The following is a 20,829-nucleotide window of genomic DNA, read 5'->3' as shown; positions in this document are numbered from 1 at the left end:
GGGGGGGGGGGGGGGGGGGGGGGGGGGGGGGGGGGGGGAAGCAGTGGTGTCCAGGGGGGTGCTGGGGAGTCTTGGGAGGGCAGCAGACGCTGGAGGGGAGGCTGTGGGAGGCAGCGGAGGCCAGGGGCACCAAAATACAACTATACATTTTTTATTATTGTCTGCCAAAAAAAAACCCTACATACATGAATTGCAATGATTTGGACATGTATATGTGTATATTTATTTGTTTTTCTTAAAGTTAATTAAGTATTTTAGGAAACTTTGTCTGAGCGGCCACCAGCAAGAGTTGCTGGTCACACTCTGAGACCACCAAAAAATTTGTTGTGAGAACCGCTGACCTAGAGGTGAAAGGAAATTGTATACTTCAGACCTGGTGACCTGTAATAAAAATTGTAACATGAGTTCTCATTTGTGGATTTAGGATTTATTATTTATTTGTATTACCATAGTGCCCAGGACCCCATTGTGCTAGGTACTGTACCCACACACAACAAAAAGGCCATACGTGCCCCAAAGAGCTTCCAATCTAAGTATAAGATGAAACAACAGATCCTGGAGTACAAGGAAATAAGATTGGTCAACATGATAGGAGCAGGCTAAGCAGTGTTTAATATTCTGTAAATATCATGGTAAAGAATAATTAAGTAGAGCTGGATGAAGTTTTCAGATGAACAGTTTATTTGTCAAAAAATGCAGTTTTCAGTCTACCAAAACTATTTTGTGTCGAGTTTGCCAAATACACCTCTATCTCGATATAACACTGTCCTCGGGAGCCAAAAAAATCTTACCGCGTTATATCAAACTTGCTTTGATCTGCCGGAGTGCGCAGCCCTCCCCCTCCCCCCGAGGACTGCTTTACTGTGTTATATCAGAATTCGTGTTATATCGGGCCGCGTTATATCGGGGTAGAGGTGTAGTTTCAACCAAACTGAAAAATTTGAAACATTTTTGGTAATGTCAAACAAAATGTTTGATTTCCATTAAAAACAAATTATTTTTATTTTTCTGGCCTTTTTACCAAAGAAAAGAATTCACAAAATGGCTGGAGGAGGTGGTGCCTTCCTTATAACCGTTAGGCTACTCACCTAGGATGTGTGAGACCCAGGTTCAAATCACTGCTCCCATTGCAGGAGAGTGCCCTAGCCACTGGGCTATGGAGTATTCTGATATAGGGCTTTCTTAATCTCTCTTGAAGCTGTTCCACTTTTTGTAAATAATTAGTCATTGAAGCAGGGATTTGAAATTATGTCTCCCACATCCCAAGTGAGTTCCTCAACTACCAGGCTGTAGAGTCACATCCCAGGTGAGTGCCTCAACTACCAGGCTGGAGTGCCCCCTGATACTTGACAGGCTGTAGAGTCATTCTCACTCTTTCCCCGGCCCCATGACTGTACATTATTCATACAGTCATGGTGATAATGAAGTCATTGCCCCAGGGAAAGCAAATGAGAATAACTCTACAGCCTTGCAGTTAGGACACTTGCCTAGAATGTGAGAGACCCAAATTCAAATCCCTGCTCCAGTGACTAGGAGTAGACAGATTTCATCCAGAGTTGTTGCTTCTAGATTGCCAAATGTTTGCAGAATATACTTATTGTTCAATTTTATTTTATTTTTTTTGCTCCAAACAAAATCTATGGGGAAAAATTACTGAAATTTTGCAGTTCTGTAATCACAAATCTCATTTTGGAATAGCAAGTCACTATATTTGTGGTTTTCGTCTTGTTTCAAAATGGGACAATTTCTACTAGTGGTATTTAATCTATTTTGTTACTTATAGTGCTGTCATTGGTGAAATTGATGAAGAGACAGATTCAGCACTTGACTTGGGGAATATTCGAGCAGAACCTTTGAACTCAGTAGCACACTGAACAGGAGAAACACAAGGATGCATGAGGTCTTTGTAAACTTTGGCTGTATAGAACTATTTAAAAAACAGCATGAAGAATTTTTACAAATTGTTATAACTTGGTTGGGCCACACTTTATTTTGTGAATGTGTTGTAGTTTGATATGTAAATTAAAATATCTACATTTTATTGAAGTCTCTCGTATAATTTCACTGCAAAGTAAACATATATCTAACATTAGCATTTAATTTCAGTGGCAGACTTGACACTTGATACATAAACGACTCATGAATGCCACTTGTGAAGTAGAAACAAATCACTACTCTTAAAGGTGAAGTGTGCTTTACTGTATTGATTTGTAAATTACACTGCATAAACACAAGTCAATTAACCTCTGCCAACAAGTAGCTTTTTTTAATGTGTGATATTTCAGTATTACAAATAGTGACATGTTGGACAAATATAGTTCTGATTTGAGTGCAGGAATGAAAATCTAATACTAGGATCCTTGTTTACTAACTTATATGTGGAAGTTTCATGATGCATGTTTCCAAGTATTGCAAACTTGCCTTTATCAGGTTAATAGGATTGTTACACCCTTCTGGTAATCACAAACCATCTGAATGTATTTTGTTTATTAAACCATTCCAGCAATCGCACCAATTCACAAATGCCATAACATTCATAACTTCGGTGCACCTCTGTGGTGTTTGTGAATATCAGTTTGCAAAATAAACATAATTTATTGTCACTTGCATTAACGCACATTAGGCTACTATAATAGTGAGATCTATTCATTGTGAACAGGGGACTTAAACAGAGTAGTCAGATGCAAGGAAGACTATTAAGGTCCAGAACAAAAAAGATTCTTGTCCTGTACTCTAAACAATCCCTCTTGCATCTGAAACTTTAGGGAAGAGTTGAATAGCAAATAAACAATTCATTCTCTTTAATGTGTAACTTATTTTTGTTAAGCATTAGTTCTTTACATATTGTTGGTGCAGGTTAATGTCAGAGTAGAACAAATTGTTCATTTTTCATGTGTATTTGCATGTACAATTACTAAATGTATGTACTTATCTTTGTAAAGTGCTTTAAGATTATGGAACAAAAGCACTAAATAGAAACTAAATATTGTAAATTGGGCAGATGTAACTATGCACTAAACCGAGGGAGGCTAGGCTGCCTGTGCTGGAAAAGGCTGCAGTAGCAGTAATTACTGCACAAAGGCAGAGTCCTTACACATTTAAATGTGCAATACACAGAAAGACATCATAGCTACATACATCAGTTAGGTAAAACTGACTTGCCAGAGCTGTATTAAAATTATTTTCTCAGTCCGAAGAGTTATCTATCTACTTACCTGAAAAAGATGATCAGATCTGCACCGAGGGAATAGTACAAGGGAGGGAGATTTTAAATGCACCACTGCCTTTGGTTGAGCTGCATCCAGTTAGGTCTCAACTAGATTTTAGATATGCTGGGGTGATTGCAGCCAAGTATGTTACATTTAAGATGAACCCTTGTCTCACACATTTGTTGAAGACAAACGTGGAGGCATTAGTTCTATACCTAGATTATCACCCTTTGAGAAGGGTGCCATCTATCCTTGCCAGGTGGGGGTGAAACTATGCTCAAAAAAGCAGTTTTTCCTCCTAGTTGTGGCCTAGTCCTTTACCTATCCTTTAAGTAAGATAATCGAAAAAGTAATGGTAAAGACTGTCTCTCGTGGGGATTGGGATTGGCCTTTTCCCTGAGAAGTTGGCATTTTTGTTATTGTATAAGTGATTGTTTTATATAAATGATTTGGGCACCAGTGTATATGTATAAATAATATGGGCTAACTTGAAGAGAAAAAGGAGTGGGAAGAGGAATTTCTTAATAAAGGCCCCAATTTTTAAAAACTATTTACTAGAATTACAAGTTTTGGCTGAAAGAACGACAAGTACTTGTGGCACCTTAGAGAGTAGGTGCCACAAGTACTCGTTCTTTTTGCTGATACAGACTAACACGGCTACCACTCTGAAGTTTTGGCTGGAAAGCCAGTGATAGCCCTTAATGCCTTCCTCCCTCTTTTGCCGTCCGCTCCCAACCCACCCTTCCTACAAAGTTAACCTCTGAGGTGCATTTTAGCAGCGTAAATACAATAATTTGTAATGTGCCCCGTTTTCTCTGTGCTGTTGCATAGACAGATTCTGGGGCTAACTCCAGGATATGGAGTCACACCGTATGTGTCATGATTTAGGGTTAGCTGCACCTCTGACCCTGCTTCCAGTCTCACTGGGTGCACCCTCCTCCCTGCTGGTGCTAGGCCTCTTGCCTGCACCCGTTCTGGGGTGGAATCCCACAATTCTTCCACTCTGACTGCATCTCAGCTACAGTCCCCTGGATACCAGTGGTGATTGCTCAACAGGCCTGACTGGGTTCTGCAATCTGCAAGTCTTCCCTTTGTGACCATGACCAGTAGTTAATACAGTGACCCCAAATAGCCTTGTCATAGATTCTAAGGGCAGAAGGAACCATTGTGGTCATCTAGTCGGACCTCCAGTATAACACAGGCCATAGAACTTCCCCAAAATAATTCTTATAACAGATCTTTTAGAAAAACATCCAATCTTGATTTAAAAATTGTCAGTGATGGAGAATCCACCACAACCCTTAGTAAATTGTTCTAATGATTGATTACTCTCACTGTTAAAAATGTATATCTTATTTCCAGTCTGCATTTTTCTAGCTTCAATTTCCAGCCATTACATTATGTTATACCTTTCTTTGCTGATTGAAGAGCCCATATTAAATGTTTGTTCCCAATATAGATACTTAAAGACTAATCAAGTCACCCCTTAGCCTTCTCTTTGTTAAGATAAATAGATTGAGCTCCTTGAGTCTCTCACTATAATGCATGTTTTCTAATCCTTTAATCATTCTTTGGGCTCTTCTCTGAATGCTTTCCAATTGATCAACATCCTCTGTGAATGGGCACTAGAACTGGACACAGTATTTTGGCAGCAGTCACACCAGTGCCAATTACAGAGGTAAAATAACCTCTCTATTCCTACTCGAAGTTTCCCTGTTTATGCATCCCAGGATCATATTAGCTCTTTTGGCCACAGCATCACACTGGAAGCTCATGTTCGGCTGATTATCCACTGCAACCCCCAAATTTTTTCAGAAGCACTGCTTCCCAGGATAGAGTCTCCCACCCTGCAAGTGTGTCCTACATTCTTTGTTCCTAGATGCATACATTTATGTCTAGTCATATTAAAACACATATTGTTTGCTTGTACCTAGTTTTTCAAGTGATCCAGATTGCTCTGAACCAGGAGCTTGTCCTCTTCATCATTTACCACTCCTCCATTTTTTGTGTCATCTGCAAACTTTATCAATGATTTTATTTTTTTCTTCCAGGTCACTGATAAAGAGGTTAAATAGTGTGGGGGTCAAGACCCAATCCCTGCAGGACCCTACTGGAAACAGACCCTCTTGATGATGATGATTCCCCGTTTACAGTTACATTTTGAGACCTTTCATTTAGCTAGTTTTTAATCCATGTAATGTGTGCCATGTTAATTTTATAGTGTTCTAATTTTTTAATCAAAATGTCATAGGGCACCAAATCAAACACCTTACCAAAGTCTAAGTATAGTACATCAACATTATTACGCTTAGCAACCAAACTTGTAATCTCATCAAAAAAAGATATCAAGTTAGTCTTCCAGGATCCATTTTCCATAAACCCACGTTGATTTGCATTAGTTACATTACCCTCCTTTAGTTCATTATTAAGTGAGTCCCATATAAGCAACTCTATTATCTTTCCTGGGATCAAAGTCAGGCTGACAGGCCTATAATTACCCTAGTCATCCTGTTAATCCTTTTTAAAAACTGGCACAACATTAGCTTTCTTCCAGTCTCCTGGAACTTCCCCGGTGCTCCAAGACTTATTGAAAATCCACAGTAACAGTGCAGAGAGCTCCTCAGCCAGCTCCTTTAAAACTCTGGGATGCAAGTTCTCTGGACCTGCTGATTTTAAAATGTCTGACTTTAGAAGCTTATGTTTAACATCCTCCAGATATAGTGGAATGGCAAAAGTGTTATCACCATATGGTGAGACAGCATCATCTCTTTTTGCCCCAAGTATAGAACAGAAATATTTATTGAACACATCTTCCTTTTCTGCAAAGTATTAGTTAATCATAATAGTAGGACCAGAGCATAGCAAGAGAAAAAGTTTTAACATAACACACTAAGTGTATATCGGTCTTACCCAAAGCTTAGGTTGGTCTACCTTCACTTGAGCACCCCCACCTCTGGGGACTGGGATTTAATTTGCTTCCCCACAGACCCTCTCTCTCCTCTGTGCTTCAAGAGCTCTCTATTTCTCAATCCCAAAATTCTTTGTTCCAATTTCCTGCCTGAAAGTATCACCTCTCTTGGGTACAAGCTGAGACCCTTCCACTCCCAGCTCCCCAGCCATACAATTGATCTCAGCATGGTCAGAGAGATATTTCCAGGGGGATGACACCTGCTTTGTCCTTTTAAGTGTTGGTAAATGGGGCAATCTGAAGTTATTGTCTTCCCTTTCCTGTGAATATGTAAGTAACTCCTGCATGAATTAACCCTTGAATTTGACAATCATATAGCAAACAACACAATCACAAATAGATGGAAATATCATTCATAAAATATTACAGGCATCTCCCCATCCTTCACAATCTGAACTCCATCCAAAGACCTGAAAAAAGTCCACGTGGTATCATTTGTACTCCTTGTATCCTGGAGGATTCTTTGCACCTTGAGGTCTTTAAATCACGATTTGAGGACTTCAATAACTCAGACATAGGTTAGGGGTTTGTTACAGGAGTGGGTGGGTGAGATTCTGTGGCCTGTGTTGTGCAGGAGGTCAGACTAGATGATCATAATGGTCCCTTTTGACCTTAAAGTCTATGAGTCTATGAGATTGTTGTTTGGCATTGTAGTGGGGCAGCTGCCCCACTCCGATAGACAGAGGTTAAAAGCAGCCAAGCTAGGCTGATAAGAGGGCTGGGGGCCAGGAGCTGGGAGGAGTCTCACTGTAGCCCTGGAGTGGGAAGGGCTACCTCCCTGAGAGGAAGGTACCTGAACTGGAGCAGTGCTGGGGAATAGGGCAAGGGAACTGGGGAGCTCCAGCCTGGTAAAACCTCAGGCTGCAGACCTTGTTGAAGGCCTATGAAAGGTACTGGGGCTGCAGAGATGCAGCCTGGGAATAGGCAAAAGAAGCAGGTCCTAACCCCCGCCAACGATGAGTGGCCATTACGGACGGCAGGCTGCCCCAGGGAGCGGGGGCTAGATGATGACTGGCAGTAGCCACTGAGGCAAGGTAGGTTTAGAGGGTTGGGGGTTCCCCTGGGAGGGGAGACACAGAGTGTTGGGGTACTGCAGTGGCACCCGGGATTCGGGAGGGTCATGGGGCATGAGGCAGGCAAGCCACCGGCCAGCAGAGGGTGCTCCGAAGCTGGAAAACAGCTAATTCCCAAGATGACCAGCAGTAGGTGCCATGCCAGTGAATCTCGACTTCGCTACAGGCATGCTGTGCCTTCATGCCTTGGACTTGAAAGGATAGACACATTTAGCTCCTGGCCTTCCTCATGACAGAAGCCGTAAAAGCCAGCTCTTCGGATCCATCCACTGGTCAGGCCCCAGGCAAAAGAAACTTTAGAAGTCCCTAATGTGCCCATTACCATTATTGGGTTTTGAGTTAGAACACTAAGTCTAGTTTCACTTCCAGATCTTCTCCAGTGCCAAGGAGGCTGGTTCTGTCATCTGAACCTTTATCTCAGGGCATGTGTGGTACTCAGGAATTCAGTGCCTTTTCTAGCTAAAAACCGGCTGGTGCTATCAGTGCAGATTCTTCAGTGCCGAGTCTGTTCCATTGCTCTGGAAGTTTCCAATTAAGTGCCTTTGTGTCAGTGCTAAGCTTTCCTCAGATCTTGGTTCTCCATCAGACCTAAAGTTTAGGAATGCCTGTGTTCCCTTCTCTGTGTTTGGAGTTGTGGTGGGCGTAGGGGAAATGTTAACCTATGTTAGGGAAAGGTAAAGTACTGTGATGTTATAAGGTCATCCTGGCATCCATACAAGGGCAGAGTTACGGTTGTGTGGTTGTGTTGTGTGAGAAGTATTCCCTTAACTCTGCATTTCCTCATGCTCTAACCTTTGTTTTCATAGTGTCTAATGCTCTTTTAAGAGAGAGGTGCTGAGACTGTAACTGAGCAGGTTCTGCTTCCAAAGGTTTGACTTTGCCTTATGCATTTCAAAATCTCTTGTTCCAGAAGGGTCAAAGGAGCAGAATACAATATTGTGCAGCAGCAACCTTTACACTGTTCCTTGTAAATCGATATATAATTATGGACAAAATATACACATCTGGAAGAGGTGGTTAATGTACCCATATTCATTGATGATATATCTGCCTAGATAACATATTGACAAGTAAGAACCTACTCTGATGCTCTGTGCCTGTTCCAGAGAGCTGTGTCTAGAATTATAGAATAGGTACCTCTATGCACACATACAGTGATGGCTGGAGAGTGTGCAGAGCACACCAGCAAAGTGGACACACTGAACTGTTTCAGCAGTAATAGACACACTTTTGTTGTGCTGCTTAACCTTGGAGTGGAACAATTTTTTTAGTCCCTCTGGGGCTATAGAATGCTACTTCTTAAAGGGAGTGATCCCAAAGCATCCACCCTTGATTTTTCACTCATGCACAGGAAAAATATGAACTTCTGGAGGCAATGGATTGAATAGTTTTGTTATCCCTATGGCAACAATAAACAGCAGTTCCTAATGCTATGGCTGGTGCTAATGCTGACTCTCAATACCTCTCTGTTCCAGCAGCCAGTGTCTGGAAACTTCAGCTCCCTCTGCCAACAGGTAATAAAAAAGCAATGGCATTGTGTTTTTAAGTATATATAACTTTTTACAACAGGCAATATATATATATATATATATATATATATATAGTGTGACAAATAGAGAGGCTAAAGAGAAGAAGGGGATGGTCAGCTGGGAATTGATCCTAGGTGTAAATATAGGCCAGATTTATATTCTTTGTGCGAAGCAGTGTAGAAGCAGTCATAGTTGTAAAGCCCTGTAATGAATTACAAGTGGCTGCCTGCAAATCTCAAGAGTCAGGATTGAGTTGTCTGACTACTATCTCTACAGCAGCCCTACTTGAATGAGCTTTAACTGGTCCCTCAAGCAACAGTTCTGCCAGTGAATAACAAAGGACAGCATGCTCCTTCTTTGGACAAAATTCAGTACATCTTGAATAAAGCAAAGAGCTGGATGGGCTTTTTTAAAATGTTTGCTCCTGGTAAAAACTAATGGACATGATCAGATCCAGTTTGTGAAAGGAAATGTTCCTGGTATTTTATTTGTATAGCTATACCCATGAAAGTACAACTTATTTTGAAAAAGGAATTTGCCATGATGCAGTTTAAAAATCTAGAAGTTCATCCTAAAAGAATCCTTAGCAAGCTGCCTTTGTGATGCATCTTAGCAAGGAAATTAAGAGGTGTTTCTGACACTAACTATATAACAGCCAGTGTATAGACAAATCAGAAAAAAATTATACAACTCATTAACACAAAATCCTAACAGCTTCTATGCCAAGTCACACAAGGGACTTTCACAATACCATGAAGAGTTACCTAACATCAGAACAAAGGTTACAAAGTGGCAGATAAGTATATGGGCCCACACCATCCTCTCCTATGGTAAAACTGGAAGGAAATGGCTTATTGGGATGAAATCTCTGTGAGCAGCCATTTACAGAGATCCCATGAGGGAGGTGGGGTTGCTCCCCTACCAGAATAGGCCATGGGACCTGGCCCAAACCTGAGAGTATCCAAGGTTCTATTGGAGGCCATCTGTGGAGAAGCTCTGTGCTTCCACACCAGCTCTGGCCCCTGCCAGCTGATACCACACCTGCTGTTAGAGTTACATTACCAGGGATGCCTGCTGCCTGAGGTTGTCCCCGGATCACCGAGTGGGAGGTTCCATAACCTGAATTATTTTCTCTGGGGAAAACTCGGCAGGGCCAAAGGAGGCATAAGATACATGCCGCTTACCACACCTTTCCCCTGCCCATTCACTCTCCAAGTCTTCCTGAGGGCTGATGCTAGGCCCCAGGAAAGGCCTCCCTGGGGGAGGGTGGAACAGTGTGGTATGGGGTAAATCCATACATGGAGGGTCTCCTCTGGGCATGGATTTCAAAAGGGCAGGCTAGGCAAAGAATGAGAAGTTTCTTACCTGATAATTTTCTTTTAGCAGTTTCTCTTCTTATTCATCTCTAATGGGTTAAACCCCCCCCCCCTCACCCCTCCAGAATTCCGAGGCAGTCCAGTGTTGTTTCTGGAGGCTCCAGGACTAAGCCCCACCCTTCTGTACAGGCCACTGGAGGAGTTCTTCAACAGCTGTAGAAATACAACAGCAACTGATTATTAGCATTAAGACAACCTGATACAATGTGTTAAATTAACCTTAAGACAATTATAAATATCTAACTCTCCCTCTAGTCATTTACCAAACTACCAGGGTGGGCTGAATGAGGAGAGAAGCTGCTAATGGAAAGAAAATTATCAGGTAAGAAATTTGGCATTCTCTTGCACAGCATCTCTCCTCATTCATCATTAGTGGGAAGTGTCAAGCTCAAGTGACTCCAAGAAGTGGGGGGAGGGAATGTTTTAATTATTATTATAGTTGAATAATAGGCAAGAATGGAAGTTTCCCTCCATAAAGAGCCAGAGCTCTGTAATCTAAGGAATTATGTGGGAACCAACCCAGTAGCAGCTTCCTGTGGAGGAATGGAAACTCACTTTGCAAATCTTCCTCAGATGAGACTCGTACACTTTCCCTCCAGTGTCTCTAAAGACTTCTGTGATGCCTAGCATGCCACCTGGTGCTGGATTTTTGTATTTTGCCTGGAGCAACTTTGATGCCTTATATGACCTTGACATTTTGGATAGCATTAGATAAACAGGACACAACGGGTGCATGTACTCCATGTGCTTAAGATATATTTTAGAGCACTAGGAATACCCATTTATGCCACAACCTTCCCAGGTTTAGAACAAAACAACAGGAGAAATGTTTCCCAGGAATTGTGGAAAGAGAACCTTATCTTGATCAGAAAGGTTTCTGGAGCTATAAGAGTAATCTTTTCCTCATGACAACAGCAGTGTGGCTCTTGTACAGAGAGGGGAACTTTTTAATTCCAAAAGTTGCATTTCAGAGGTAATGGCAACTAGAAAGGCCAGATACAAGCTTGTGTTATCTTGTTATTCTGATTAATCTTGGCACCTGATACTCAAATGGAGAATTGAATGTGCCCACCTATGGAACATCGCTAGGGCCAGTTCTTCGAGTGCTTGTTCATGTTAATTCCAATCAGATGTGTGTGCCGCATGTGCACAGTAGCTGGAAGATTTTTCCCCTAGCTGCATCCGTGGGGTCGACCTGGGCACCCCCTGGAGTCACACCTTCATGGTGCCCAATAAAGGGCCCTGCCGACCTGCCACCCCCTCAGTCCCTTCTTACTGCCAGTGACGGTAGCTGGAACTTCCCCTTGCTCTTGCTTCAGCTAGCGGCTTAGCAGTACTTTCGGTTTTTGCTGCAGATAGTTCTAGTTGGTTAGTATAGCATAGTTAGTTCACGTATAAGTTTCAGTTACGGGGGGTTCCCTCCCTCCATTTTTCTGTCCCCCCTTATTTGTCACCGGGGCATGCCGCGATCCCTGGGCTTCAAGACTTGCCAGGACTGCGCGAAGCGCATGCCTAAAAGTGACTCCCACACCTCCTGTTTATGGTGTCTGGGGAGGGAAACAGACTGCTGCAAGATCTGTCGGGAATTCCGACTGAGAACTCTTAAAGAGAGGGAGCAGCAGCTTAAAATACTCCTCATGGAGGCATCTCTCCAACCTCAGTCGGATCCAGGTGCCGGGGATCCCACTCCCAGTACGTCTTCTTTGGCACAGCGCGCTCCAGTGCTGTCTTTGAGAGATCCGGCGTCAAAGAAAGACACTGCCAAGGAGACTCGGCACCATCATGGAGCCTCTGGGGGGCACTCCAGCCTTCGGCACCGGTCCCAATTGCCAGCGCAGAAGAAGAAGAGGATGGAAAGAGACTGATCCCCCTCAGCAAGATCAAGGGACCAGCCATCAGTGGCAACTCAGTTGGGTCACGGCTCCGAGGCTCAGAGTGGGGCTACGTCAACTCCTGCCAAAGTGAGGCAGTCGAGTCTGGGCCCATCACACTCGCCAAACCCCTTGGAGCACCGGCTGCTCCCGTCCACTTCGGAGGCTTTTGAGGCGGCGCAGGACCTGCTGAGACTCACGCACCGTTCTCGCCCCCAAGGCAGGAGGATGCACCGGAACTGCAGGCTCCATCTCGGCACCCCATTCAGTCAAAGGGAAAGCCGGCGATGATATCATGCTGATCTCCGTCACCTCGGCACCCCCCACCGCCAGCACCTCCATCCATGGAACATCGTTGGTCCCCAGGCTCCCGACGCTCTACGTCAAGAGGTGCAGCGCCGCCCTGGCCCTCCTATTCTGAAACATCAGAGTCGAAGTCAGACTTGTACCGCTCTGACTATAGCAGGAGCAGAAGGTCCAGCCCAAGGTACCATAGGGGGTCCCGCCTAATGCAGTTCAATTATCTCCCTCAGAACAGGATGCAGAGATAAAAGTTTGAGACACCTTTAATGACTGCTTGGAACAGCTAGTCCTGGAACCCACCAGGGGAGAAACAATTCTTGATTGACACAGGATTTGGTCCGAGAAGCAAATGTAGATGAACCACTTAGTAATAATGACCATAATGTAATTAAATTTAACATCCTTGTGGTGGGTCGGGGTTTGGATTCCAAAGAAACCCACCACAGGAGCATTTACCTTCAAAAAGAGGAACTACATAAAAATGAGGAGGCTAGTTAAAAGGAACAGTCACAAAAGTGAAATGACTGCAGGTTGCATGGAAACTTTTAAAAAACACCATAATAAAAGCTCAGATTAAATGTATATCCCAAATTAAAAACATTGTAAGAGGACCAAACAATGTCACCATGGCTTAACAGCGTAAAAGAGGTAGTTAGAGGCAAAAAGCCATCCTTTAAAAATTGGAAGTCAAATCCTACTGAGGAAAATAGAAAACCGCATAAACTCTGGCAGGTCAAGTGTAAGAGTATAATTAGGCAGGCCAAAAGAGAATTTGAACAGCAACAAGCAAAAGATGCAAAAAATAACAGCAAAAAACCCACAACCAACCAAAAAACTTTTAAGTACATCAGAAGCAGGAAGCCTGATTTTTTTATTAGTAGGGCCACTGGATGATCGAGGTGCTAAAGAAGCACTCACAGAAGACAAGGCCATTGTAGAGAAGCTAAATGAATTCTTTGCATCCGTCTTCACATCCTCTGCAGTGACCCTCTGCCGAGAGGGAATTTCCCATACCTGTGCCAATCTTTTTAGGTGACAAATTTGAGGAACTGTCTCAGATTGAGGTGTCATTAGAGGAGGTTTTGGAAAAAATTGATAACAGTAATAAATCACCAGGACCAGACAGTATTCACCCAAGAGTTTGGAAGGAACTGAGGTAAGAAATTGCAGAACTACTATCTGAGGTATGTAACTTATTGCTGAAATCAGCCTCTGTACTAGATGACTGGAGGATAGCTAATGTGATGCTGATTTTAAAAAAACAGATTCCAAAGGGGAGCCTGGCAATTACAGCCCGGTAAGCCTAACTTTAGTGCCAGGCAAATTGGTTGAATTATCAGAATACATAGCTAAAGACAATTTATTAGGGAAGACTCAACATGGTTTTTGTAAAGGGAAATCATGTTTCATCAGTCTGTTAGAATTATTTGAGGGGATCAACAAACATGTGGATATAGTGTACTTGGACTTTCAGGTCCACTCATGGATCAGTAACTGGTTAAAAGATAGGAAATAAAGTGTAGGAATAAACAGTCAGTTTTTCACACGAGAGAGAGGTAGCTAGCAGGGTCCCTCAAGGATCTGTACTGGGACAAGTGCTATACAAAGATTGAAACTAAAAACTTCAGTGGTGTGGTGTTCACCCGGGCAATGTTGTTGGCTTATTTCCTCAAACTACCCAGGCAAGCATTATTTGGCTGCACAGACAACCGGTCATGTTTTTTTCCCTTTATCGGGGCATGTGCACAGTAATCCTTTCAGCAGGGGCGGCTCCAGGCACCAGCGCAGCAAGTGCGTGCCTGGGGTGGCAAGCCGCGGGGGCGGGGGGCAGCATTCCGTTCGCCATGAGGGCGGCAGTCAGGCAGCCTTCGGTGGCATGGCTATGGGCGTTCCGCTGGTCCCACGGCTTCGGCGGAAATTCGGCAGCGGGTACGAAGGCGCGGGACCGGCAGATCACCCACAGAAACGCCGCTGAGGCCGCCTGACTGCCGTGCTTGGGGCGGCAAAAAACATAGAGCCGCCACTGCCTTTCAGACTACACATGCAAAGAAACGAACACACATTCTTAAATACCATTCTCAATTTGGGTCCCCCAAAGATTTAGTGGGTATCATGCCCTACCTGGGATAAAACTTGTCAGAGTGAGACCATTTTGACCCACATCACAGCAATAGTTTGCTCTCTAGATCTGTGCAAAAATAAAACAAAACACCAAAAACTCTTTGAAAAAGTGGCTGTTTTTGGGGCTTATATTTTTGCACCCCTCTTGCACAAATAACCCCAATTTTGGTCTCTACTATAGGTTGATGTAGCCTCCCAATTCAATGGTGCACTGTCCCCTCCCACCCACCAAAATGCCACAGGTTTGGGCAGGAGCGCCATTTCAGATTTTGATGCGGGGAGCCCAGCAGGGGCCCAGGGAGGTCACATGGTCACTGGAAGCTTGTGGAGCTTTTGAAATGGCAGAGAACTTTATTATGCCAGACAGGGTCGCCCAGAGGATTCGGGGGTCTGGGGCAAAGCAATTTCAGGGGCCCCTTCCATTAAAAAAAAGTTGCAATACTATAGAATACTATATTCTCGTAGGGGCCCCTGCGGGGCCTGGGGCAAATTGCCCCATTTGCCCCCTCCTCTGGGAGGCCCTGGTGCCGGAAATAATTTGGACCATCTTCTCCTCCAATTCTGTACTTGGGTTGCACAGATCTAAGATATACTGGGAAACAAGGAGGAGAGGGGAGAAGTTAGCTATGTAACCCTTCTGCCATGTGATGTAGGCAGCAACAAGGGCTGGGTTCAATATCTAGGGGGGGTCCTCTTAACAATACAAAATAGAACTGGCTTGAGCCGGTAATCTGGGAAAACTGAACCCTACCCCTGGCCGCCGGTAAGAGGCAATACGTCACCATGCGCAAGTCCTGCGTATAACAAAAGGAAACTTTTATTAAAGGAAGAAAACACAGCATTAATTTCAGAAAATACTGCAACAATGACGTGACAGGACTTGCATATTTGAACGTGACCAGCTCAGTCACAGGTTCAGGGGCCCTCGCAGTCACTGCAGCTCTCTGTGGGTCTAGCTTCGAGCCAAGAGCAAGGGGAAAGGCCTCAAGCCCGCAGCAGCCCGATCGCTTCAAGGGGTTAATCCTGAACTGTCGCTCACCCTCTTTTCCTTCCTGATTGGTTAAGTCTGTTCCGACTTTACCGGGCCTTAGCCACTTAGTGAGACGTTGCTGGGCAGGATAGTATGAGGGCGGGCGCTGCCTGCCTGATGTTCCCATTGGCCGTGCGTCACGCCATGTTGCCGGGTAACCTGTCACTTTTTCTATGCTGCTGTGTTTGGCTGCGGAGGTTGAGCTTGGAGCTTTATGATTGGCTAGAGAAATGTGATTTTTTTTTCGATTGGCTGTCGTGCTGCCAGCCTGGATTTTTGATTGGCTGGAGAGAGCTGTTGCTAGGCGGAGTAACCCGTGCTCCAAGAGAGTATACCAGAACCAATGGTCTAGTCTAAACTAATCATGGTTGAAAAGTATAATGAAGTTTTTGCCAATGATTATTTTCTACTAGAAGCCACAGTGGTGTACGTTTTCATGACGGTGGAGATCATAACAATTGATGCTGATACACAATAAATTAACGTTACAGTGGAATTTAGGAGTTGCTGCTGTGGAATTTTGTCCCATTGTGTCCCGGAATACAAATGGCTCTGGTTAGCTGAAGGGTTTGCTGGCTGATTGCTAACAGATTACCAATTTAGAATACTCAATTTCATATTAGGGGCATTTAGGGAAGACTCCAGAGCCAAAAATGATTTTGATTTTTGAGTTGTAGTTTGAGTTCGTAGTGCTTTCCCCTAAAGTGGTGGTGGTGGTGGTGGTGGTGGGGGGGGGGCGGAATGCAATTTCAGTGGGAGCTGCTGGGAGTGCTGAACACTTTGGAAAAAATTAGGTCACTTTTTAGGAGTCTAACTTTAGGGGCACCCATTTTTGAATCTTGCCTGGGGTATCTAGAGGTGGCAGATAATGAGCTGGATCCTAAGCTGCTGTAAATCAGCATAGTTCCATTAAAGTCAATAGGACTATGCTGAACAACACCAGCAAAGGATCTGCTGCAATACCTCCCCTAAACTGTATATGTATGAGGTTTTAAAAAGCAATTTGCTCAGGGTGAGTGGAAGTTTTGTATGGGATATTGAACTCAATAGGGGCCATTCTCCCTGGCCCACTGAGCTGCTGCTCTTTCAATCAGAAGGAAGGAGAAGACCAGAGAGAAAGGAGTATGTGAATAAGCATGCACATTGGTGTGTAGGAAAAAGAGACAGAGGACTGACATTTTGTGGGGAGAAAGGAGAGACAAAAGTATTAGAAATGAGATCAGTTGTGAGGGTGGAGCAGAAGACAGGAAAGGGAGTAAAGGGATAGTAGGAGAAGGAAGGAAAGAAAGAACAGACACTGGAAACAACACGGAAAATGATACACAAGTATAGTCAGGAAGAGAAGCAATGTAAAACAAAAGTGAGACATGTTACATTTAACAATTTATTGAACAGTTGAAATGTAGTATTTTACAAGTAAAGACAATACACCAACTATTCAAAACTGTTTTATTCCTTTAAAACTGTTAAGAGACATGGTGGCACAGGTTTTTTCCACCCTGGCTAGTTAGCTTAGTTCTTGGAGTAGTAGGTACAGGATATATTTTTCATGTCCTGCTCATTTCAATATAATCATTGTTCATGTTTTCTCTAGTGGGGATATCTTCCTCTGTTTCATCATCTTGAACCACAACATTACTGACTTTTAAAGATATTTAATGGCAGAAATATGGGTCTTCAGTAACAATGGATGAATCGCTGGAATAAGTAAAACTGTCTTGATCATTGAAACAGACTCGCTTTAAGTCCAGTTTACTAGATTTATGATCAAGGGGTCTTCTGCTTTTAGTAATAATGCAAACTTAGCTTTTCCATGCACCAACTTCGAAAAATATCAAGAAAATTGGAGGTAGGCGCACAATATATATATATAGTTTTACTCTATTTCATCTACAGAAGAGCTGAACTTACAACATAGTGATCTACTAACAACTCAGAATGCCCCAAGTTGCTGTATTATTTAATAAAAAATTCAGTGCATTGTATTGATAAGTTTCCCCTACCATATAAAACACACACTACAAATCTCTTGGCACTATTACAGATATGTAGTATTTTTTAAACTCAAACACAATGGAATAAAAGCAAAAACGAATTAGGCAAGTGCCTAATTCTGCAAACCTAATATAGGTAAATCTTACAGTGAATCAACAGTTTTCCCTGTGTCAGGACTACAAAACTGGGCACAAAACAGATGCATCAGATCTGAACATGCTAATGGCTACTTAAGACAACATTTAAAAACATAAAATACAATTAAACAGAAAACACACAAAACAGAATTCAGGAAACGCTTTGGTTAAAATACATCAGAGAAAATGAATGGGATGAGACTCAGAACAGCTGTTGTAACAACTAACATTCAGGCAGTTCTGTCAAACTCAAGAACACCGCTCTGTATATCCTTTGCTAGTTACAAATGAAAACAAGGTATGGCTTATATATTTAATTTAAAAGGAGACTATATAACTATGTGGTGTTTCTCCAGAGACAAGTGCAATGTGCCTGATATTTATAAAATACCTTTATAGTTTATATTTAAATTGTAATTAAGATTTTTCACATCTGAACCCATTTAATGGGAAACCATTAAAATGTTATGTAAACAAAATCATTTCCACAAACTTGCTTTAATGTTTTGTTCAAATCATATAATTTTTCTTTAAAACATCTAGATACTGCTGTGTTGCCCTGGAAACCGGATCCTGATCCACATTTAGATTTTTTGAAGATCCATCAGTAGATCCTACAGGAGAGACTCTTACAGATCCAGTTTCAAGTTCAGCTGTGGCTAGAAAGAAGAAAAACAAATGACCATATATGTTCTGTGTTATGTTGTGTGATAGTTTTACAATAGGCTTTGTCATAAACCCATTGCATTTTTTCCATTGACAGCGGTGGGCATTGTATCAGGTCCAGAGACAGCAGATACACATTTTTAAATCAATACAAAGGAAACATGATGAAAATGACATAAAAGGGACATTCACAAAGGAAGAAACCATATTTTTTAATTATAAAAGCAATACATTAGCCTTTTTGCTAATCAGTAAATAACTGTTAGTATTTCAAGGGCTATTGAAAATAATAGGTCAAATCCACAGATGCTGTAAGCACACTAAATTCCAGTGAAGACAACGGCATGACAATTGCTTATTCTAGTGATAAATTTGGAAGAATATCAATTATATACAATAATACTGATTAAAATAAGTGTGAGAGGAGAAGTGATTTTTAAAGGTTGTGAAAAATCTTAAAAGAGGATTTATTGTATTTGTGTTAATCCTATGTGTGTGTTATCTGGGAATTTCTGCAAAATTGACTTCAGATTAAGACTTTTTTGGTGGGGGAATTACATAATAATCTGTACAGCACTTTGGTAAGTGGGCAGTGCTTGCAAAAAGAACTTTACTAAATTTGAAAATTAGTAGAAACAGCAATGGTATATAACATAACAGCTTAATACTATTTTTGAATTATAACAAAATCATAAATGATATTTAGTAACACTCAGTTTTTGAAAAAAAAATGTTAACATGCTCTGACAAATTACCTTGGTCAAGTTCTTTAGTGATACTTTTTTCTAGTTCCTGCTGCATCTGAAATTAAATATTAACAATATTTACATATAAACAATTTAGGGTAGTTCGTGTCACAAAAATATTGCTATATATTTAAAAACAACTACAGAGTGTAAATAAAAGTGAAACGAAAATCCTGAACAGAGATTTAGTTTTGTTTTGGAGAAAATCTTGATTAGCTGAGTCTTCATATTCTGATGGTTGAACAATATCAGCAGCATCGTAAAACAATCTATACCTTCAGAGACATCATAGATGTGTAGGGCTGGAAGGGACCTCAAGAGGTCATCAAGTCCAGCCTCCTGCGCTGAGGCAGGACCAAATAAACCAGACCATCCCAACTGACTAGATGGTTGCTAATTAGCCTCTTCTGTCCCTATGAAGTATATTTACAAACTATAATTAACTACTTTATAGCTCAGAGGAGTGTAGGACTCATGGCTTTTACACCCCTTCATGCACATGCTGCTTAATAAACCATCCTTACTAGTTGTTGGCTTATTAATGTATTTAACTAATGATAAATGATTCATAATTTAGTAGTTAAACACATACAAACAAGCACAATCAATTAATAATGGAGGGCTAAATTCTATCTTCAGATATGTGAATAAAATCACAATTAAATTCAGGGGTGGGTATATGTATCTAATTCAGACGTGGGCAAACTACAGCCCGCGGGCCACATCCGGCCCGCAGGACTGTCCTGCCCAGCCCCTGAGCTCCCGGCTTGGGAGCCTAGTACCTGGCCCCTCCCCCACTACTCCCCTCCCCCGCAGTCTCACCTCGCCCCATGGGCCGTGCTCTGGCCCGCTGCTCCCGCTGGGCAGCGTGGGGAGCGCAGCTGGCTCTGGCTGGGTGTCGTGGCTGCGAGCTCCTGCTGCTGGTAAGGGGGTGGGAAGCGGGGAGGGGCGGTTGGATAAGGAGGTGGGATCCCAGGGGGCAGTTAGGGGTGGGGGGTCCCGGGAAGGGGTGGTCAGGGGACGAGGAGCAGAGGGCGGTTGGATAGGGGGTCGAGTCCCAGAGGGGCGGTCGGGGAGCTGGATAGGGGTTGGGGCAGTCAGGGGACAGGGAGCAGGGGGGTTGGATAGGGGGTGAGGGTCCCGGGAGGGGGCGGTCAGGGGACAAGGAGCAAGGGGGTTGGATGGGTTGGAGGTTCTGAGGGGGGCAGTCGGGGCGGGAAGTGGGAGGGGGCGGGGGCCAGGCTGTTTGGGGAGGCACAGCCTTCCCTACTCGGCCCTCCATACAGTTGCGCAACCCCGATGTGGCCCTTGGGCCAAAAAGTTTGCCCACTCCTATCTAATTCTAAGTTTGGCCTGTTAAAAATATAAGGCCCGGTCCTGCAACCCAATGAAGCTACTGTTGCAAGAATAAGTTTTGCAAGATTGAGTCCTTAAATTGTATATAAAAATAAAACATCAGTATTTAATTTAGCTGCTATAAAAATGTACAATATTAGTTTACTGCAAGGCCCTCAGATCACACTGAGAACCTTCTCTCTATCCTTGTGGAAAGATGCAACACTCATCTCTTTTTGTCATCCTTCTTCTAAGGATGGTGAATGATGGTTATGGGATTGGAGAACAAACTCTGCACCTTTGTATTAAGTGGCTTAAATTGACTAGGGGGAACGAAAAGGTGTGTTCCTCTCTCAAGGGAATTAGTTACTGGCACTTTTACAGTTTTGATTGCAAGCTCTTCCTAAGCATTTTGTTTATTCATACCCATGGTACTGTGCATTGTTATTTATAACTTGTATTTCTGTAGT

General features: G+C 42.8%; 1 protein-coding gene across 6 annotated transcripts in view; it reads right to left on the bottom strand.

Moving 5' to 3' along the window:
* Positions 1–16,915: 16,915 nt before the first annotated feature.
* Positions 16,916–20,829, bottom strand: part of ANKRD7 (ankyrin repeat domain 7) — a 163,228-nt gene continuing 159,314 nt past the window's right edge. For all 6 annotated transcript variants that reach the window (XM_026648724.1, XM_026648725.1, XM_026648726.1 and 3 more), the window contains 2 exons: positions 19,034–19,079; positions 16,916–18,271 (listed from right to left, as the gene is read on the bottom strand). In XM_026648724.1, the coding sequence (XP_026504509.1) occupies positions 18,123–18,271; positions 19,034–19,079 (195 nt within the window). In that variant the 3' untranslated portion in view covers positions 16,916–18,122. The remainder of the gene's footprint in view (positions 18,272–19,033; positions 19,080–20,829) is intronic.

The sequence above is a fragment of the Terrapene carolina genome, unplaced genomic scaffold, assembly GCF_002925995.2.
Source record: "Terrapene carolina triunguis isolate 2854851 unplaced genomic scaffold, T_m_triunguis-2.0 Scaffold68, whole genome shotgun sequence".
Taxonomy (NCBI): domain Eukaryota; kingdom Metazoa; phylum Chordata; order Testudines; family Emydidae; genus Terrapene; species Terrapene triunguis.
Note: the sequence above shows the minus strand (reverse complement) of the source record. Positions and strands in the feature narration are given on the sequence as shown.